We start from the raw sequence: 19,186 nt of genomic DNA, 5'->3' as shown, positions 1-19,186 counted from the left end.
TGGAGAGCACAGTCTCCGCCCATGAATGCATTTGGTGGCTCTGTGCGCACACGTGCATGTGAGCAGGACATGTTTGGTATTTCTGCATTTGTTAGGCCGAGAGCTTTATGCCAGCCCAAGCCCTGTGTCTCTGTGACCTTTCCATGTTGAGATGTGGCCATTTGAATTCCCCCCATTGACAATGAATGGGGGGATTTTTTTGCTCCTGAGCCGAAAAGTAAAAAAAAAAAATGAATGGAGGTGAATGGCCGGCCGTGTGATGGACCCGCCGCGTGATTCGGATGCATACTAAAATTTAATGGGTTCACCCCTCTACTGAGTTTCGTGAAAATAGGTCTGGTAATTTTGGTGTAATCCTAGCCTAAATAATTAAAACAAAATATTTATTGAAATGGAAACCGTGGTGTGTTGCGCAACAGTGGAGTTTATAGTATATCAGTCTTACCAGTATTATCAGTCTGCTGATTGGGTAAGATCCACCAAATGAGAGAAACCTACTTCAAAGCAAGCCCTTTGCACACCGTTTAGAGGAAAAATGCTGTTCAACTTGGAAACTGTAGTAAAATGGTGTACACCGTTTTCAGATTGAACTCACCCCGGGCTAGTTACCTTAACAGATGCGTTGCAGAAGAATCACAGACCAGTGGACACAACCAGTGAGATATCAATAGTTGCGTTGGTTGTATCAATATTACCATTACATGAAACATCACAATAACATTTTGCCACTATGGCCCACATCACAATGATACGGCTGGTACAGGTTCAGCCCCGACAAAACGTTGCAAAATGCTTATAGAAATGGAAATTATTATGCAAGCGTTGCACCTATGGCATCTGAGAAGATAAGCCGGTGTTAATATAACAGTCTGCTGATTGGATCACACCTTTGGCACACCCACCAAACGATAGAAAACCTACCTCAAAGCTTGTTTCACACCATTTCGAGGAAACATATCTTTCAACCCGGAAACTGTGGCAAAACAGTGCACACCATTTTCAGATTGAACTCACCCCTGATTTTGATATAAAATAGCTGGTCTTGAGCAAATTAAAATTAATCATGCCACACACTGATATCTTACAGTTTATTGCTTGTAAAACAGTGTCAGTATTATAAAACCATGTCAGACAAATCTGACTGAATATATTATTTTAAAAATCCTGCCCTTACTCATGACAATAGTAGCGTAACCAGCAAATTTAACAGCCTCTCTAATGATTTAATCTTAGCTATTAATATCTTCATTTCTGGTCAATATTCACGTTTAGCCTATGTGCCAATATTTACACAAAAAATACCTAAACATAATTAAGACATAACATAAAACAAAACATCACAGTCTATTGGAGAATGCCTAACTTTATTTTTATTTTTTGGTGAATATTGTTCTGATTGGCTGGGAGTTAAGCTTATATACATGGTAGCTGCATCTATGTCCTTGGTTTATTTCTGTATGTTGGTTGAATGTTATAAAGACTTTATACCCCTCATTGTTTCAACTTAGTGAGGTTGATGATTTCAAAGCAGTGTACAAAATAGATGTTTGTAAACATCAATTGTTCTTCCATGGGCAGAATGGTCAGCAAATAGTATCTTTTCACCAGCTCTATCTTCTTCAAACACGATGATCTAAGAAGATGCAAATTAAATACATCAACATTCAGTCTTTTTTGTGGAATGATGAGAAGCTCCACCAGTAGCACTATACACTACACATATTGTATGGCATACTATACTGTATGTTCTCTTCTGCATATTTGAGAACAGGATTTCTGTAAGAGAATAATCATTTCCACATATCTTTTTGTAATTGAGATGCTTCAGCTGTACCTGATTACTCCCGCTTTTGAGCCAAGGTCCAGGGAGGTAAAGGAACTGCTGGGGGCCAATGGACCAGTGGCGTCCAAGATTTTGCCCGTTAATAAAGATCACTCCTTTACTCCAGCCCTGTGGATGCACACTAAAAATCAGTGACTACAGATACTCAAGATCCACGGATACAGAATAGACAGAACCTACTCTCATAACTACAGAAGCTCATTGGCTGCTTTACTCACAGGCAGCCTGATGAAGGTGTCCCTGGGAGGGCCGTCCACATCCAGACTGGCCTGGAAGAACCCTGGGAAGGACGGCTTCTGGGAGACAGAGTTCCACTGGCCTGCGCTCATTCTGAAATATGGGAGAGCAATGATCAAGTATAAAATACCTTATGGTTAGACCTGCTGTTATGTAGATGAAAATAAATGATTGGGACAAACTTGTGTATGAAGCTTGGTTTCATATCCAAACAGTACATAGTGAAGCCCCTCAGAGGGGTGCTGTTCAAAAAGATGTCTCCCACGAGACCTGAAACACAAACATGTGTGGGTAGATATCGGTAGATAGTAGCCATGTTTCCATCCACACGTTTTATGCAAATTAAGTTTTATCATGTACTAAACAGAAACCAATGCAGCAAATGAGTACACGTTTTCTGCTGAAGAACTCTAAAATACCTTTTCGCTGTTCGTCCAGGGCTTTCCCATAATTCACTCTTCCACAGTTCTCCACCAGTAAACTCAATATTCTTGCCTCCTTCCAATTAAATTACATAGAAAACAAGAAATATACAACTGTGAACGGTAACCAGCAGCTACTGTACACATACAGTATAATAGTCTGTGTTCACATGCACGCATATACTACTGTACCTTCCCATCAGGCAGTGAAAACCCCCCAGTCTTGTAGTCCAGAATGCCAACAAAGTGTCTGTTCACGTACACCTGGAATAAAAGAGAGATAATGATACAGTATCACAAATCATCTACTGTTACAGGGTGTAAATTTCCTGACTCCATTCATATTTGATATGGTATATACGGCTTTCTGTCTGTCCTCACCAGGGCTCTGTCCCTGACATTGTTCCAGGAGTTCAGAAAGCCTCCACTGGTGATGGTGGTCTCATACAGAGTGTAGCCGTACGACTGACCGTTACCATTGTGGACTGGGAGGTTCTCCATGTTGACTGGTCTCACAGACCGGTAGGGCTAGATGATAAGGGAAAGCAGTAAATTTTTGTTACAAAATAAAGGAAATAGGTAGGTAGGTAGGTAGGTAGGTATTTCATTAATCCCTGAGGGGAAGTTACAGAAAGAACTGCCAACTGGTTCACCAGTGACAGCAGATAAGAGTGCTGGAGCCGACCTTAGTTAACTGCAGGCTCTCCCACAGTGACAGGTGCTGGTGGACGACAACAGGCTCGTAGGCTCGCCTGGCCTGGAGAGGGGGTACCTCCGGAATCTGATCAACTGAGACACAGAAACATCATACAGTGTTTGTGTGTTTGTGTGCGTGTGTGTGCGTGCGTGTGTTTGCGCACACATACATGCATGTGTGTGTGTGCATGTGTGAGACTCACTGTGGAATTTACGGAAAAGGTTCCTCAGAAGATGGAACTTGGTGGTATAATCTCCAGCTTCAGATAATGGAGCATCATAATCTGAGAGATAATTGGCAAGTTGGATTAGAGAAAGCTGATGGCGTTCCTTTCCATACTGAACTGGGTGATGGGACATATACTGTATAACCTACCGTAGCTGCCAACCTGAGGTTTGTAGGTACCAAAATCTACAGCTCCATTCATGAACCCAAAGCTGGTTCCCCCATGAAACATGTAGAGGTTGAGTGACACTCCTCTCTTGAGTATCTCTGTCACCACATCCAGCATATCTACCAAAGATGAGATGCGACAGACAGAATCCAGACAAGTTGGCATCTTTGGTACTATTTCAATTATTATTTGATATGATATAATTAGGGGTTGTATGGTAGAAATAAATTGTTGACACTTTATCTGACAGAGCATGTTACCTTCAGCGTGGAAAACATGATGAGCCTCTCCCCAGACATCAAACCACCCCGACCAATACTCCATCACCATCAGAGGTTTCTCAGGCTGGAATAAGAATAGAAGATACATGTAAAACTAGAAATGGTGCTCTGACAGCACAGACCTCTGGCCATGAATGCATTTTGTGGCTCTGTGCGCGCTCACATGCGTGCGAGCGGGATATGTTTGGTAAAATATACAATAAAACAGGAAATGGAAAGCTGGATACTAACCTGCATATTAGCCAAGTACTGTATAGCACCATAAGACAGCTTTTGGAGATTAATGGTCTTGACAGCTTCAGAGGAGAAGACAATAGTCTTAACAATAGTTTAGACGACAATATTTATTCTGGCAGCAGTAGTTTTATAGAGGTGAAATGCGATGGAAATTTTTGCAATCTAGCAATAGAAAATCAATACCTCCTTCTACCCCTCCACATTTCAGGCCCTCCCGATTGTCAGATGTCAGCAGTAGTTCATTTATCCCCCTAGACAGCAGAGCCTGCCATAAGAGGAGAATACTCGTTTTCACTCTGGATTCAGAGGCCATTGCAGGTGCCTTGAACAGCAAATAGCAACAAAGCACACGGGGAGGGAGAAAAACAGCATTGTGCAGCGCTGCATTGGCTTACAGCACTTTGATATGGAACGTTTTTGCATATCAACAGATTTGCAGTTGATAGTTTGACCCAATAATTTCCCCACCTCTTTTATGAATGGCATGTAGGCTACATCTCTTGCATATGACCCATACTCGTTCTCCACTTGAACCGCAATGATGGGTCCTCCTTCCTCAAACTAACAAAACAAACAGAGAGAGAGAACAAACACTGACAGCTATACAGTAACCCAGGAGTATTGTTCTGAACATGACCCCAGCGTGGCTCATTGCTTAAATATATTATACTGTATTATATATGTATATGAAATATATGTAGGAAATATGTACCTCTTGCTCTTGAACAAAATGTTCTGACTTGACATTGCAACCGGATAATCTGGTTCACTCACCAACAGAGGCTTGACGATTGGGATGAGTTTGTCAAAGTAGGAGTTAACCGCCTCTGTGAAACCAGGGTAGGTTGTCCTCAACCTCATGTCTCTGTCACGTAGTAACCAGCTAAAAAGAAACACTACAAATATGTCTTACAGTGCCACATTTTAGTGACGAAGCAAATGTGACACCTAGAGTTAAAGATGTTAAGTCATAGAAGCAGCTTGCCTGGGCAGCCCCCCTAAGTCCCACTCAGCACAGATGTAGGGTCCCGGACGCAGAATCACCCACAGCTCCAGCTCTGCTGCGAGGCTGATGTATGCCCTGAAATACAAAGACACAGAGGTTGCGTCAAAGAGAGACAACAACTAAATAGCTCTAAATATATCATCGTCTAGAAGAGGAGCTATACAATGGTCGCAGTGCCAGTAAAGCCCACAACATTTTCAAAGACCCCAGGAACCCCAAGCCCAGCCCGTTTCAGCTGCTGCCATCTGGCAAACGGTACCGCAGCTTGAAGGCCTGGACCTGCAGGCTCCGGGACAGCTTTTCCCACCAGGTAAGCAGGCTCTTGAACAATGGACACTAAAGGCCTGTTGCCTGCCTGCCGGTACAGACACACTCAGACTTGGACTGTATAGACTCAAACAGTGCACACACAAGCACACACTAACATGCAAACAGTGCATATTTGCACTTTTCACAAACCTACACTTTACACACACACACCACACACACACACACACCGTATTTTAACTTTTTATTGTATTGTATAGCACTGTTCTATTGTATTACACTGTTCTTTATTATTATTATTATTATTATTATTATTATTATTAGTAGTAGTAGTAGTAGTAGTAGTAGTAGTAATAGTAGTAGTAGTAGTATTAGTATTGTTATTGTTATCATCTTGTATTATTATTTAGTTGTTGCTGCAAGGCTGAGAAGCCATAAGAAGCCAAGTATTTACTCTATTATACTTGTATGAAGGACATAACTATAAAGAGATGTTGAATGTTAAGGGTCAGCTTTCCTTACTCTAAATCCAACTGGTCTTGGAAATTGAAAACCCCTCTCTCTGGTTCATGTAGGTTCCATGGTACGTATCTGAAATAGAGAGATAGAGAGAGTATATATACTGTATGTATGTATAGAATCTTCAGAGGCTCTCCATATAATATTAAAGCAACAGGGATTCCTGATCAGATGTGTGTGTGTGTGTGTGTGTGTGGGGGGGGGGGGGGGGGGGGGGGGTCCTACGTGGTGAGAGTATTGACCCCACAGGCCTTCATCTTCAGCAGCCGGTCCTTCCAGTAGGCCCTGGGGACACGGAAGTAGTGGATGGACCCCCCCAGGATGTGGAAGGGCTCCCCCTCCAGGGTAAACTGAGAGGAGGTGGCTCTCAGACCCTCTGAACGGATCATTCTCCTCACTGCTGGTGGATGCCTGAGGGGAAAAGGGGGCAAAAACACATATTTTCTAAAACACTTTGCAGACAATGGCAACACTAATATATCTGTAATTCAATGAATATGTAATTCAATTATGGTTTTTATAAGGAATATCATGTGAGATATGGAATCAAATGCATTTCCATAAACATGCTTTACAGTAAGGCATCATCCATTACATAAAGGTACATTACGTAAAGAATCAGAGACTGATATGTTAGGACATACTTAAATACCAGTGATTTATAATAAGCACTGTAGCTGAAGCAGAGTTATACAGTATATCAAATTCTCACAATGTCCACCTGGCCGCTGGTTATTCAAGAATAAATTCAAATGTAGCCTACAGTTTGAGGGCGACTTACCACAGATGATGTTACCATACAGAAAAGCCCATCTGAAAAGTTTCAGAAATAGAAGCAGTTTTCAAAACAGCCAACAGACTACCTACACTGAAGAAATGCCTGCGCTGACAGCTTTAACGAAGGGTGAGCTGAATGTAGTAAGGTCCAGAACACTATGAACAAGGAGGACCATTGTTATATCGGAAAACAAATATACTGCTGTTCGTTTTGTGATGAGGCAGTAGTGGACTGTGTGTGTGTGTGTGCGTGCGTGTGAGAGAGAGAGAGAGAGAGAGAGAGAGAGAGAGAGAGAGAGAGAGAAAACATAGATAGGCCTAGTGGTTTTTAGTTATTTGTAGATTTTAAAGATATTAGAGTAGGCTACTGTACAGCTTTGCAAGAGGCTTAGGAGCAAGATGTAACATTATAAGCAATGATGGTGTGATACCTTCACTTCAGGGCTGTAGTGGTAAATACAGAGGTGGGTAAACTGTCCAGTGCAGAGTTTACCCACCGTGTTCCCCTCATTGATTAATAGAGTTGATCAGAAAGTAGGTGAGTAAACTCTCAGCCTTATTTTAAAGAGGTGGGTAAACTGAGTCTACTTGGGTTTTTCACTATAGCCCTGCTTCACTTCTTTCTGCTTTCAACACTACTTAGGCTACTTGTCATTTATTGCCTCCTAGTGGATACGATTAGAACACATAGTCCTAATGTAATTCTGAAGACAATTTGCACACGGCTAAAAAATACAGTCCGTGTTGCAGTAATGTAGTCAGATAAAGTAGAACTATGTAAATGCAGTAGTTTGCTTGTAGTGGGTGGTTAAACTAACAGTTGTGACATTGAATCTCTAAAGCTTTAAACCTTTTCGAGTGTCGATTAGATAGGATAGCCTAATGTTCACCGGGAGCTTTATCAACTAAATTAATTTCCTGTCTTAGCAAACTCAACTCATGGTCGTTCGTCTGTCCCTCAAACGACGATATGCCATCAATTCGGAAGGTAAGAAATATGGAACACTGGTTTCAAGCGCGTGGGAAGTTGTCCAGAGTGGGTAGGGCAAGTTGCTGTTCGCACTCGGAAAAATTATATGACAACGGGTGCGCATGTGTGTCTCTCTCATGTTGCACGGGTGCTTATTGGTGGCTTGATTGGGAACAGTTAAACTTTGGGTAAAAAAAACAAAAACATTACGGAGCCCGAATTAACTAATCACTGTGTAGGCTAATATCCTATTGTAATTTAGAGTAGTCCAGACAAAGAAAAAGTTTGCAGTATTAGCCTAGGCAAGGCAAGGCAAGGCAAGTTTATTTATATAGCACATTTCAGCCACAGGGCAATTCAAGGTGCTTTACATGAGACATTAAAAGCATTAAAACAAAAAGCAAGACATTATAGACATTTAAAACAAAAAGCAAGACAAATTAAAAGCATTAAAACAAAAAGCAAGACATATGGGCCTAGGCTACTATTAAAGCAATACATCGCGATATTTGGACCTTTACAAACATGTCTGGTGCTAATTCTCAATTAGATTTACTAGAAGTAGCCTAAGCTAAATCGTCCAAACAGTCTACTCAGAAAGATAATACATTGTGCCGAGTGGGACTTAGGGGGGCTGCCCAGGTTGGGCAGAGCTTCTCTGTGTGGATAAGAGATAAGAGACATATAACCTCTACTCATCAAATTACCTCAACAACTGTAATGCTCTCTGACTGCATCACACTCCCTACAGTCAGTCAGTGATACTGAGATAAACGTAAACTCTGCAGTTTGTTGGAGATAATTAAATGTGTTCAAATTAATGGCATAGAGGTGCACTTTCTGCATCTTCATGCTCTACAGTATAATCTTTTTAATCTGTTATTCTCAACCTCAGATCTAAATGGATGATGGCATATGTATCATCTTCTAGCAGGAGATAGTCATCACATTGAAGAATAAAATGAAAATGGTTCTTTTTGGGCCAGTTGTACCTCCAGGCAATCAGAGAAGTGTCACAACTTTGATGACGATCAAAACATAACTTCTGTGATTGCATCACAGACATTATGGTATTTATAATGTATCCGCGTGTTAGCAAATGAACCAGTGTACACTTAACCGCACAGCAAAAGTATAGGCTATGTTCTTGTAAATGGCAACGTTTGGTAGTTGTCCCAATCATCTTTCATTGCTGGAATGTTGCTCAGTTGGCTGCTGTGAGACGAAAACATGAAATTGAGGACAACTTACCCAGGGTTCACAGCGGCTGTCAACTCCTTCCTCAATCAGCTCATTCCCAGAGTTGGGCCATATCACCATTTATTTTATTTTAATACACCATTTGGTTTAAGAAGAACTGTGAGATGTGACCTTTACGTTGTCTTATACAAACATTATTATCACATATCACCACTGATGAAAACTATTAAAGTGTGTTAATTCTCAACGCTCAGAAATTTTTGGAATAAAGATGATTTGAGCTCGTTCACATTGTGAGCATAAGGGCTGGTGCCCTGGAATGAATAAAAAAAATCTAATTTGCTAATTCAATTTCAGTACACCAAGGGTGGCCCAATTATAGCAGTTCAAGTGGAGAATGAGTATGGCTCTCGGCAAAATATGCTGAATATATGCCATTTATAAAGGAGGTAGGACTCTTTCCCTCTCTCTCTCTTTCCCTCTCTCCCTCCCTCCCTATGTCTTCGTCTGTCTTGTCTCCCTCTCCCTTTCTCTCTCTTTCTCACTCTGTCTCCCCCAAAAAACAATAAAGACGACATCTTGATTTTAAAAAAAAAAAATCTCCTTCAGTTCACCATCAAAATGTCTTTGAAATAAGCACCTTATCTGCTTGTGTTATCACTCTAATCACAACTCTCCTCGTCACTCCAGGCTCTATTGTCCAGGGGCATCGGGCAGCTTCTCCTGACATCAGACAACCAGGATGGACTGCAGCGTGGACGAGTGAATGGAGGTATTGTCCTCACTGGCCAAAACAAGACTCGCACACACGCACTTGCACGTCTCATAGAAACTGGCCTGGTGAGTCAGACTGCACTACAGCAGTTAGCATTCTACCGTAAGCCAAGTCCGTGCCAAGGACGAGTCTGTGTCAGGCAGCAACTGAGAGGACCCAGCAGGCCTGCCTCTTCTCTCATTCCCTCCCCACTTGAAGTCTGAACACACTGGAGACAGATTAGTTTCCTCTCTTTAGATGGATACAGATTTAGCTTTGGGTAGAAAGCATGATAAATGTGTGGTATTGGTGCTGAGCAACGTTGTTGGATTTATTCAAGCTTACCGTTGTACAGTGTTGTTGTGAGGCCCAGTACATGTCTGATGATCAAGCAACCCAAGGGCCCTAGTCATGTACTGTACGTGCAACTAAATTACACTGACATTTTATTTTGCTCTGCCTCAAAAACATTAGAAACTATCAACTTCCAGAGGCTCAATCCAGATTGCATCAAGTATCTGGACGCAGTGCAAGTGAGTGGATGAATGTGGAGCTGACACAATTATTTCATCTATGTACAGTTGCTTGTGCATTGTCGTTTACCATTTGATTTACTTTGGTACCTGTGGGTAATCAAGATGCTGCTATTGAGTCAGTACAGTAAATTGTTTTGGGCGTCTGTCTTGTGTTGCCCAGACATATTAGTAATGTCAGATACTGTCAGTTATGCAGGATAGTCAATTAACAACAAATTCTACAGTGACCCCATACCTTCGGTAAGAAATCTCCTGATAAATCGGAAAGAAAAGCAATACGCAAATGAAACCTGATTCAGTTAGTCTTACCTAATACACAAGGTGTACACAATGTAATAGAAAACCTGTATTTAATCACTGTTGATCGTGCCAAAGAAATGAAATGACACAAGGTGTTTCAGCCACCTATGTGTTCTATTGTGCATTAGTTTTACTGCACCGTATGCTTGTGCAGCTGTCTGACTAACCTTCCTCCTCCGCCTGCAGCCTCAGAAGCCCAAGCTGGTGATGGAGTACTGGTCCGGCTGGTTCGACCTCTGGGGCGACCTTCATCACGTTTTTCCCGCAGAGGGTGAGGGAAGGTTGGCTTGAATCTCAAAAATCACTTTCCTCAATGCTATTTCGAGTTGGAGACGAGGAAAGATGTTTGATATACGAGCTGTGCTTCCTCCACCAGCAGGACTCCTCTATGCCCGGCATGTCTCCTGACTCATCGCTGGGGTCTCAGGGAGCTTAGCATATGGTCACTTCTTCTTTGAGCCGTGGTTCTGTCAGAAAGTAATATGACGCCAGTGCATACTGATTTGGCAGCCAACTGTAATAATCCAGATTTAGCCTGTATCCCCTCTCCTCAATTTGGACATGCTTCTCATATTCCGACGTATCTTTACATCCGTATCTAGAGTTATACACATATATATTATATGTTATATTATAGGTTTCCTTTCCACAAACAAACCATAGGTATTACGCACAGGTACAGTACGATGGCAGAATCATTAAATGTTCAATCAATCAAATTTTGATACATCAGTGAATGTGTGTAATAATACACCCAGCATTACTGCAGGTCTAACAGCCCTGTGTGTTAGATAAACCTGGCTCAGCCTCCACAGCAGGAGGGGTCAGTATGAGCGTGAGTCGATGGCTAACCCATATCATTAAAATCTACCACCACCATTATGATGGTAATTCAACAGTGTTTTGTGGTAAATCCATTGTTTTCTTGCAGTAGTCTCACTTGCAGTCTATCTACAGCTCGGCAATTTGTCAGGGTGGTTGAGAGTATTCCTGTCACGTTCATGAGCCTCCATTGGGCCCTCCGTGTTGTGATGATCACATAGTTATAAACTTAAGTATTGTTTTTTTTTACCCCCTCCTGTCACTGTCAGCAGTCATGTCACCGCAGGAAGCCAATCAGTTCCAGCTCTGCCACTCCGTTCAATTGTTATTCACTATCCCTCTGCCCTTGATTCAAATCGTTAAAGTCAGTCTAATTTGAATTTTTAATTACCTTGCGACACTATTCTGCACCCAGTATGGGCAGCCAATCAGTATGGGGTGGGGGTGGGGGCGGGCGGGGTGCAGGTGATTTGGAATGGGAAGGGTGTCGCTTGATGATGAATTACAGTTAGCTGTAATAACGTGCATCAAAGGTCATTGCATATCACAATAGAAATTGGATTGAGGGCAATGAGATTATTGAAACAAAGTTCAGCCCTACATCATAACATTATTGTCTCTCTACATTCATTCGACTGTGGATGTAATTGTGATCTTCATTTTGACAGATATGGTGGGTGTTGTGACCGAGATCCTGAAACAGGGCATGTCGATCAACCTCTACATGTTCCATGGAGGGACAAACTTTGGCTTCATGAATGGGGCATTCGCCACACACACCAGGCCAAAGCCAATGGTGACAAGCTATGGTTAGTTCTGATTCTTCATTTTCTATCAGTCTCTGAAGTGTATCAGTCAGCCACATGTTTTTGGTCAATGAGTAGGTTGATTTTTGAGATGCACTTGTCATTTGTCGGTTATGTCCCTATTGGCCAGTAGATGGTGCTGTGACACCTTAACAACTATTAACCTCAGGCTGCTTTTGAACGGTCCTGCCATAATGAATTCATTACCTCATAATGTGCTTGGGAAATGTAAATGAAAGGTGGCAGGGTGGGAGTTTATATCCTCCTCGGGGAGCTTAACATTCTAATAATTTTTGAAACACCTCACAGCAGAGAACCTGCATTTTTTGGCACTCAACCCTCACGTTATGTTTGTGTCCACTTCTTCAATTGCATTTCCGCCATCCTTACAAATCCCTCAAACAGCACCTGTCAAGATAACCTTAAAAATGTGCACCTCCTGTTGTCTGTAGATGTTTGTATAGAAGCGGGGGGATCGAGGTATCCCACCTAGCCTGCCCGCTGTTCTGATGTGTGTTATCTTCCAGATTACGACGCTCCATTATCCGAGGCTGGGGATTACACCACCAAATACTGGCTCCTGAGGAATTTATTCAGCAGCTACCACAGTGACTGTCACCGTGAGGGCCTCAGCTTCAGATCTCTCACCCCAACTCACGTAATGCTAGTCGGGGCCCTTGGGGCATTGTGCTCTGTCGAATGATGGATGGGATTTACTATAGGCTGGTTGGGTAGGTAGGAAGTGTGTGTGTGTGTGTGTGTGTGTGTGTGTGTGTGTGTGTGTGTGTGTGTGTGTGTGTGTTTGAGAGAGATATTGAGTGAGACTCCAGAAATAACACAATATTCAAGCACAGGTTTATGTTTGTTTGAATCTAGAACTCCTGGAAAGACATAGTATCAGTGTAATAAAAACTATTCATTCATTTATTAAGCCTATCAGAAGACATACTAAGTAGATCCACTGCCATGCTACTTAAACCTGTCCCAGTTCTCCCTGATCTACACAACAGTCTGGGAGGGCTAATCTCTGGAAGACGTTGAACAGTTAAAACAATACAATTTGTAAGCTTTGCTCCTGAAGGCAGCATAAAACATCCCTCTGCTCTGCAGTCAGAAGAACAGCAAGCTCTGGCCTGGCTGAGAGCAAGCTCTAAACTGTCTGATAGGCCTATGTTCGATTCACTAACCATAAACACATGACCTAGTTCTGTAATTAGATCAGGCGTTATACTGTATGTATAGCTATTGTTTGACTCTGAGATCGTATGCATTCTGTGCGTCACTCTAGCCTGCGGCTACAGACTGTTAGTATTATCTCCTTGTAATTCTGCATGAATAGAGCTAAATACGTCCAGTTCAATATCTACCACTTGTTTGACAACAACGTGACTCACTAAATAGTCCAAAAATACAATGAGCACCGCAAATATGCTATTGCTGGAACAAAGCTCTGGGGGTCCAGGCCTTTTGTGGTGATGATATGGAATATGGAAATATAGTTAGAAGTAAGCCCTCAGAACAGGATTTAACAGACAAAGATATACTGTGCTGAATACAGCATGAGCTGCATTGTATCTGTCCATAGCCAAGCTGAGCCTCATTAAACACCACTGGCTTGTAAACACCAGTGAAAGCAGATCCAGAGACCGGTGTCAGCCATGATCTTGAACAGACCAGCTAAGTGTCCCACATGTTGCACACATACAGAGGTGGTAGGGGAGCACTTTCAAGCTACACCCCAGAGTGCTGCTTTCAAGAGTACTTCAACACCATCAAAGGGCTGGATAACATCTCTTAGGATTAGGACTGGTAGCAACAAGAACCAGCAATGGTTATAAATGGGAAAATGGGTAGGTTTTGTGAAAGGTGCCTTGTAGTCGCTGCTATTTGTAAGGTGAAAATAGCATGTGGCTCTCAAAAGGCTCTCTTGTTCCTTGTTTTCTTATATGTATATTCACTACTGTATATATATTCCGTATTCCAACCTATGCTGTAATTTCCCACTACTGAAACGCCTGAACGGAATGTATTAAAGTATATATTATTAACAAAACCGCATTACCACTATTTGGGAAGACTAGTGTTAGCTACTAAGCAGCAAGGTACAGACTAGCGTTAGGACATGCACAATGTTCACGCAAAACATTTCTGGCGTCAATTTCCGGTGTTGAGGTCACGTGATTTCCTGTCAACTGTGGAGGCGCGTCTTGTGGAAGTCCGCCATTTTTTCTGCAGCTAGGTACTCTTGAAAGGCTCTGGCTAGTCTCAATGTTTTTTATGGATATTGATTGATGTGTTGGACATATGGTTTTCTAAATGCTACTTAAAATGCCGCAACTGTCAGTGTGTGTTGGACACATGCACACACACACATGCCTAGGGATAAACACATATAAACACACACACACACAGCGTATGATGTATCTTTGGGTTTCAGGTGAGCAGCTTCCGGAGGTACCCCCTCTCCAGGACAGGCGAGCCTACGAGCCTGTTGTCATCCACCAGCACCTGTCACTGTGGGAGAGCCTGCAGTTCATTAAGGTTGGCTCCAGCACTCTGCTCAACAAGCTGTGGCAAGGCAGGAAATTCACAGTATTGTTAGACCAGACTAGACTGCTTTACAGCATGCTTTTCGGGGCAGTTTATGTACAGGACAGATGTAGCATATCTGATATTTTCTTACAACATTAATTATTGACTCGCTACTGCAGTAATTTGCTCCCCTTTGAGACAACAAATTACACTTTCCCACTGTCCGTGAAGACACTAGTCTTAGTGACTGTAGAGTGAGAGGGCTGTATGCACTTGGGTTTGAAACATAGCTGCTTATTCCAGTCTGTAGCAAATGGTATAACATGCTTTGTTGTTTCCTCCAGCCCTTCAGGTCTGTGAGACCAGTCAACATGGAGAACCTCCCAGTCCACAATGGTAACGGTCAGTCGTACGGCTACACTCTGTATGAGACCACCATCACCAGTGGAGGCTTTCTGAACTCCTGGAACAATGTCAGAGACAGAGCCCTGGTGAGGACAGACAGAAAGCCGTATATACCATATCAAATATGAATGGAGTCATGGCGTTTAAGCCCTATGACAGTAGGTGATTTTTGATAGCATCATGTATTTTATTCTAGGTATTTGTGGACAGACACTTTTTCGGCATTCTGGACTACAAGACAGAGGGCTTTGCCCTGCCTGATGAGAAGGTAGTATGTTTGTGGATACTGGTTCTAGGGGTGCTGCTGAGCTGTGTTCTGGAGAACCTACGGTCGTTAATAGATGTGACAGCTTGTGGCGATGCTGATGAATACGTTTGTCGTTCAGGTGCCGGGATTAATTCAACAGGAAGTTTCCTGACAAATATTGTCATAACTAAGAGGAATCGCAGTTGCACAACTTTTCAGCTGCCACTTGCTTTTGGAAAAGCAGTTCATGCAATTTATACAGAAAGTGCAGCAGATAGGAATTGATCAATTACTTCATGAAAGAAAAATGCTACTTATGTTTTTTTGTGGTGCTTTGTATGGGACTCTCGCATCCCAAATAACAGTCTGTTCATGTTTTATTTATTTCCCATTGAAGGCAGAGAGAACATTGAGTTTACTGGTGGAGAACTGTGGAAGAGTGAATTATGAGAAACTGTTAGACAAACAGAGGAAAGGTACACATCCAGTTGTGTCACCGTCTAGGGACTGGGCGCCTTGTAAATCTTAATAATGGATGTAATAATGGATTACAATTACCGTGTATTAGGTGAACATTTTGCTAATTAACTAAATACCCCCAAAGAGCTGAAAGCAGCCCCTGCTTCATTTCCAGGTCTTGTCAGAGATATTGCATTGAACAACAAGCCGATTCGAGACTTTATCATTTATAGTCTGGATATGATACCAGACTTTGTAAACAGGTCTGTACTACCCATCATTTACACCCTTATTGTTCTCTTTCTCCATTGTTACACTAGCCTGGTTCAGTTTCTGTCTACAGTCGTTGATTATGTCTCTCCTCTTCTCGCACAGCGTAGAATTACAATACAGTCTTAGCTGGTGTAAATCACAGACTCAGCCTGTAATGTGTCCCTTCCACTTCCATGCTAAAAAAACATCGCTAAAACACTGTAATCAGCTTGGGAAATAATAAATAATCACCATAAATTATGCCAAATTTTTTTTTATATATCCCTGACTGAAAAATAAATGTAATATTTAAGATGGTGTTTGCTCACTGTAGATTATTACCCAAATGATCTTACTATATATCTTACTATATATTCATGGCCAACTCCTCCCAGCTGCTGTAGAAATAATGTACAGTAGGGAAAATATACTATCTGTATACTATCTGCCATGCCACGATTGCACACTGTCGATAAATAAATGAGATGATCTCCCATGTTTCAGACTGAGCGCAGGCCAGTGGAATTCTGTCTCCCAGAAGCCGTCCTTCTCAGGGTTCTTCCAGCCAGTCTGGATGTGGACGGCCCTCCCAGGGACACCTTCATCAGGCTGCCTGTGAGTAAAGCAGCTTCTGTAGTTATGAGCACACTTCCTGTGCATTCTCTCCCTGGTTCATCAGATACACAGCAGAGATGATGAAGGTTCTTAGAGAAACTCTGAACTGAGGACATCTTCAGTATCTGTAGTCAGTGATTTTTAGTGTGCATCCACAGGACTGGAGTAAAGGAGTGATCTTTATCAACGGGCAAAATCTTGGACGCCATTGGTCCATATGCCCCCAGCAAACCCTCTACCTGCCCGCCCCATGGCTAAACAAAGGAACCAATCAGGTATACCATTACCATGTCAACTGTGTCTTTTACCGGTCCTAACAGTGAACTGTAAAACTCTTCACACCCTCCACAGGACTTTATTCTAATGCCTGCGTTGGGAATATCACAGGTCAGCAGTTGATATACAGCTTCCACAGCTCAGCACCCTTCCTGCAGCTTTGACGGTGCTGAGCTCGGATTTCCTCTTTCCCTATGAATATGTCATATATGTTACGGCCAAATCTCCCCAGCCAAGCTTTTGATTTTCTTTCTCAGGTCGTGGTGTTTGAGGAGCAGGAGTTCAATGGTAAGATCCAGTTCGCCAGCGGACCTGACCTTGGGATGACTGTTGATGCTCAGTGAGGATGGGATGATCCAAAAATATGCGCTCAAGCCTCTCATACAATTCACTAGAGGGACCGGTTCACAATTGCTGCACATTGCTGCACATCGGTGCACATGGCATTTAGAGTTACTGTTTGGAAACCGGCACAGATATGACCCAGACTGGTGACGATCTTGTTGGACGGCAGACCTGTGTGCCTTCATTGCATTCTATGGACCATATCTATGTGTATCCTATGCATAATTCATGTGAGTGTACAGTATCATATTACTGTTTAATTCCTATATACTGTAAATAATAAGACTTCAGCTGAAATAGCTATTTGCAGTTCTGTAAATTAGTACTAATGATTATTGGTATAAACAACAATGGTTATTTGTGAGAATAAAAAAAGCCATATCCAATATTTAATCTATTGGCTTTTGGCCTAAGGGCCTCAACACTAATTGTATAGTATTTCCATGTATCTGACTAGTACAGGTTAAAATAAAAACAGAAAAAAATTCTGTTTTGTGCAGTAGAGAGTTCCCTGGCTCGTTGCTAGCTATGGGCACACTCGAAAAACTCTAAAAGTATGATATACATGGATTTCAAGTTCAGAAATTACATGGTTTATGCTTACCAAGCTCTGAAGTCGTTCTGTAAACACCATAGGTCCTTTCGTCTCTGCATTTCGAAACAACAGCTAACTTGTAAACAGTACTACTTTCACCGAACATACAACAACCATCTCTTCACGCTGTAAACCTCCGCGAAACTAATCCACGCTGCGGTGTGCAGAGGTTTACAGCATGAAGAGATGGTTGTTGTATGTTAAAAGTAGAACTGTTTGGTAAGCATAAACCATGTAATTCCTGAACTTGAAATCCACGTATATCATACTTTTTAGTGTTTTTCGAGTGTGCCCATAGCTAGCAACGAGCCAGGGCTCGCGCGCCGATGTTATTGACACAGAACTCTGTACTGCACAAAACAGAATTTTTTCTATATTTTAACCCGTACTAGTCAGATACATGCCAGGGAAGCCAGGAATAGGGCTAAACATGAAATTCAGTGTACTTATCCTTTAACTGGAAGACATAACCTGAAATTAACCAGTTTCCCTTTTTGAATTCACCGCAATTGGAAAACAATACAGTAGTTTAAAGTACACTAGCAGAGCAATGTTGTGTGAAGACCCCCCCCCCATACACACACAGAAAACTATGACACAGGACAAGTAGTTCTCAGTGGTTTATTACTGGACGTCATACGGTCATACGGTTTCTCTGTGAGATGGAGAGATGAGTGGGAAATGAAACAACCTTCAGTTACATGCAGAACAGTGATTCACAGAAGGATAGATGACACTGGGTCAAAATAGGGATTAGAATTGAGGACAAGTTTAGAGTAGAATTCGATTTGCTCGAGGAAAACAGTGTTTGACCCATCTATATACTGTACTACTATCAAAGGTGCTATAATACCATATGCCGGGTCTATTTCTGTTTTCTGCATGATAAACCTCTGTGCTCCATTTATGTGCGTTGATGAGAGCAAGGGAGGAGTGGAGGAATGGGTAGTTGTATCACCAGGGCTCTAAAATGAATTGAGCACTTGTAACTGGTAGGAAGAAACTGCAGAAACAAGCTAAAGTAAAATGTTGCAGAGGAGAATGTACACTTCCACTGTGTACGTATGTAAACATGACCATTTCACTGTCTCTCTGCTTTCCTATAGAGAGTTTAAGACTCAAACACTTTTCATAGTCAGGATTATGGACAAAATCAGTTATAAGGGTAATAAAATATTGGCTCTTGAAGTAAAAGCAATACAGCATATTCAAATAACATGCGTGACGTGTCAACTAATTAGATTTTACCTGGAGTCTATCTCAGAGTCTGAGGATAATGATAGAGCCGGGGCCATGGGGGCACATGCTGGACACAGATGTTCAATAGCAATTAAATGGGGCAAAGGACATTCATACCGGAAATAAATACATAAATAAATATATTAATATTGA

At 42.0% G+C, this 19,186-nt stretch overlaps 1 protein-coding gene and 1 pseudogene across 2 annotated transcripts; one reads left to right on the top strand and one right to left on the bottom strand.

Annotated features, from left to right (window-relative positions):
• Positions 1 to 1,522: 1,522 nt before the first annotated feature.
• LOC311311127 (beta-galactosidase-1-like protein 2) lies at positions 1,523 to 6,292 on the bottom strand (the record flags this gene model as incomplete). Its single annotated transcript, XM_084440774.1, has 18 exons — positions 1,523 to 1,633; positions 1,835 to 1,951; positions 2,062 to 2,173; positions 2,263 to 2,350; positions 2,500 to 2,578; positions 2,695 to 2,766; positions 2,884 to 3,030; positions 3,188 to 3,291; positions 3,402 to 3,482; positions 3,575 to 3,712; positions 3,854 to 3,938; positions 4,106 to 4,170; positions 4,295 to 4,376; positions 4,580 to 4,672; positions 4,886 to 4,994; positions 5,097 to 5,192; positions 5,907 to 5,975; positions 6,129 to 6,292. The coding sequence occupies 18 exons, from the start codon at positions 6,290 to 6,292 to the stop codon at positions 1,523 to 1,525; spliced, it is 1,812 nt and encodes a 603-aa protein (XP_084296900.1).
• Positions 6,293 to 7,619: 1,327 nt separating this feature from the next.
• LOC311307146 (beta-galactosidase-1-like protein 2) lies at positions 7,620 to 17,198 on the top strand (annotated as a pseudogene). Its single transcript has 17 exons — positions 7,620 to 7,720; positions 8,239 to 8,292; positions 8,859 to 8,967; positions 9,208 to 9,299; positions 9,541 to 9,622; positions 10,079 to 10,137; positions 10,627 to 10,711; positions 11,931 to 12,071; positions 12,596 to 12,676; positions 14,506 to 14,609; positions 14,945 to 15,091; positions 15,202 to 15,273; positions 15,650 to 15,728; positions 15,887 to 15,974; positions 16,468 to 16,578; positions 16,737 to 16,853; positions 17,112 to 17,198. The product of its transcript is annotated as a beta-galactosidase-1-like protein 2 (transcript).
• Positions 17,199 to 19,186: the final 1,988 nt, after the last annotated feature.

Source organism: Borostomias antarcticus, assembly GCF_949987555.1.
Source record: "Borostomias antarcticus genome assembly, chromosome: 1".
NCBI lineage: Eukaryota > Metazoa > Chordata > Actinopteri > Stomiiformes > Stomiidae > Borostomias > Borostomias antarcticus.
This window is presented reverse-complemented; position numbering and strand designations above follow the sequence as displayed.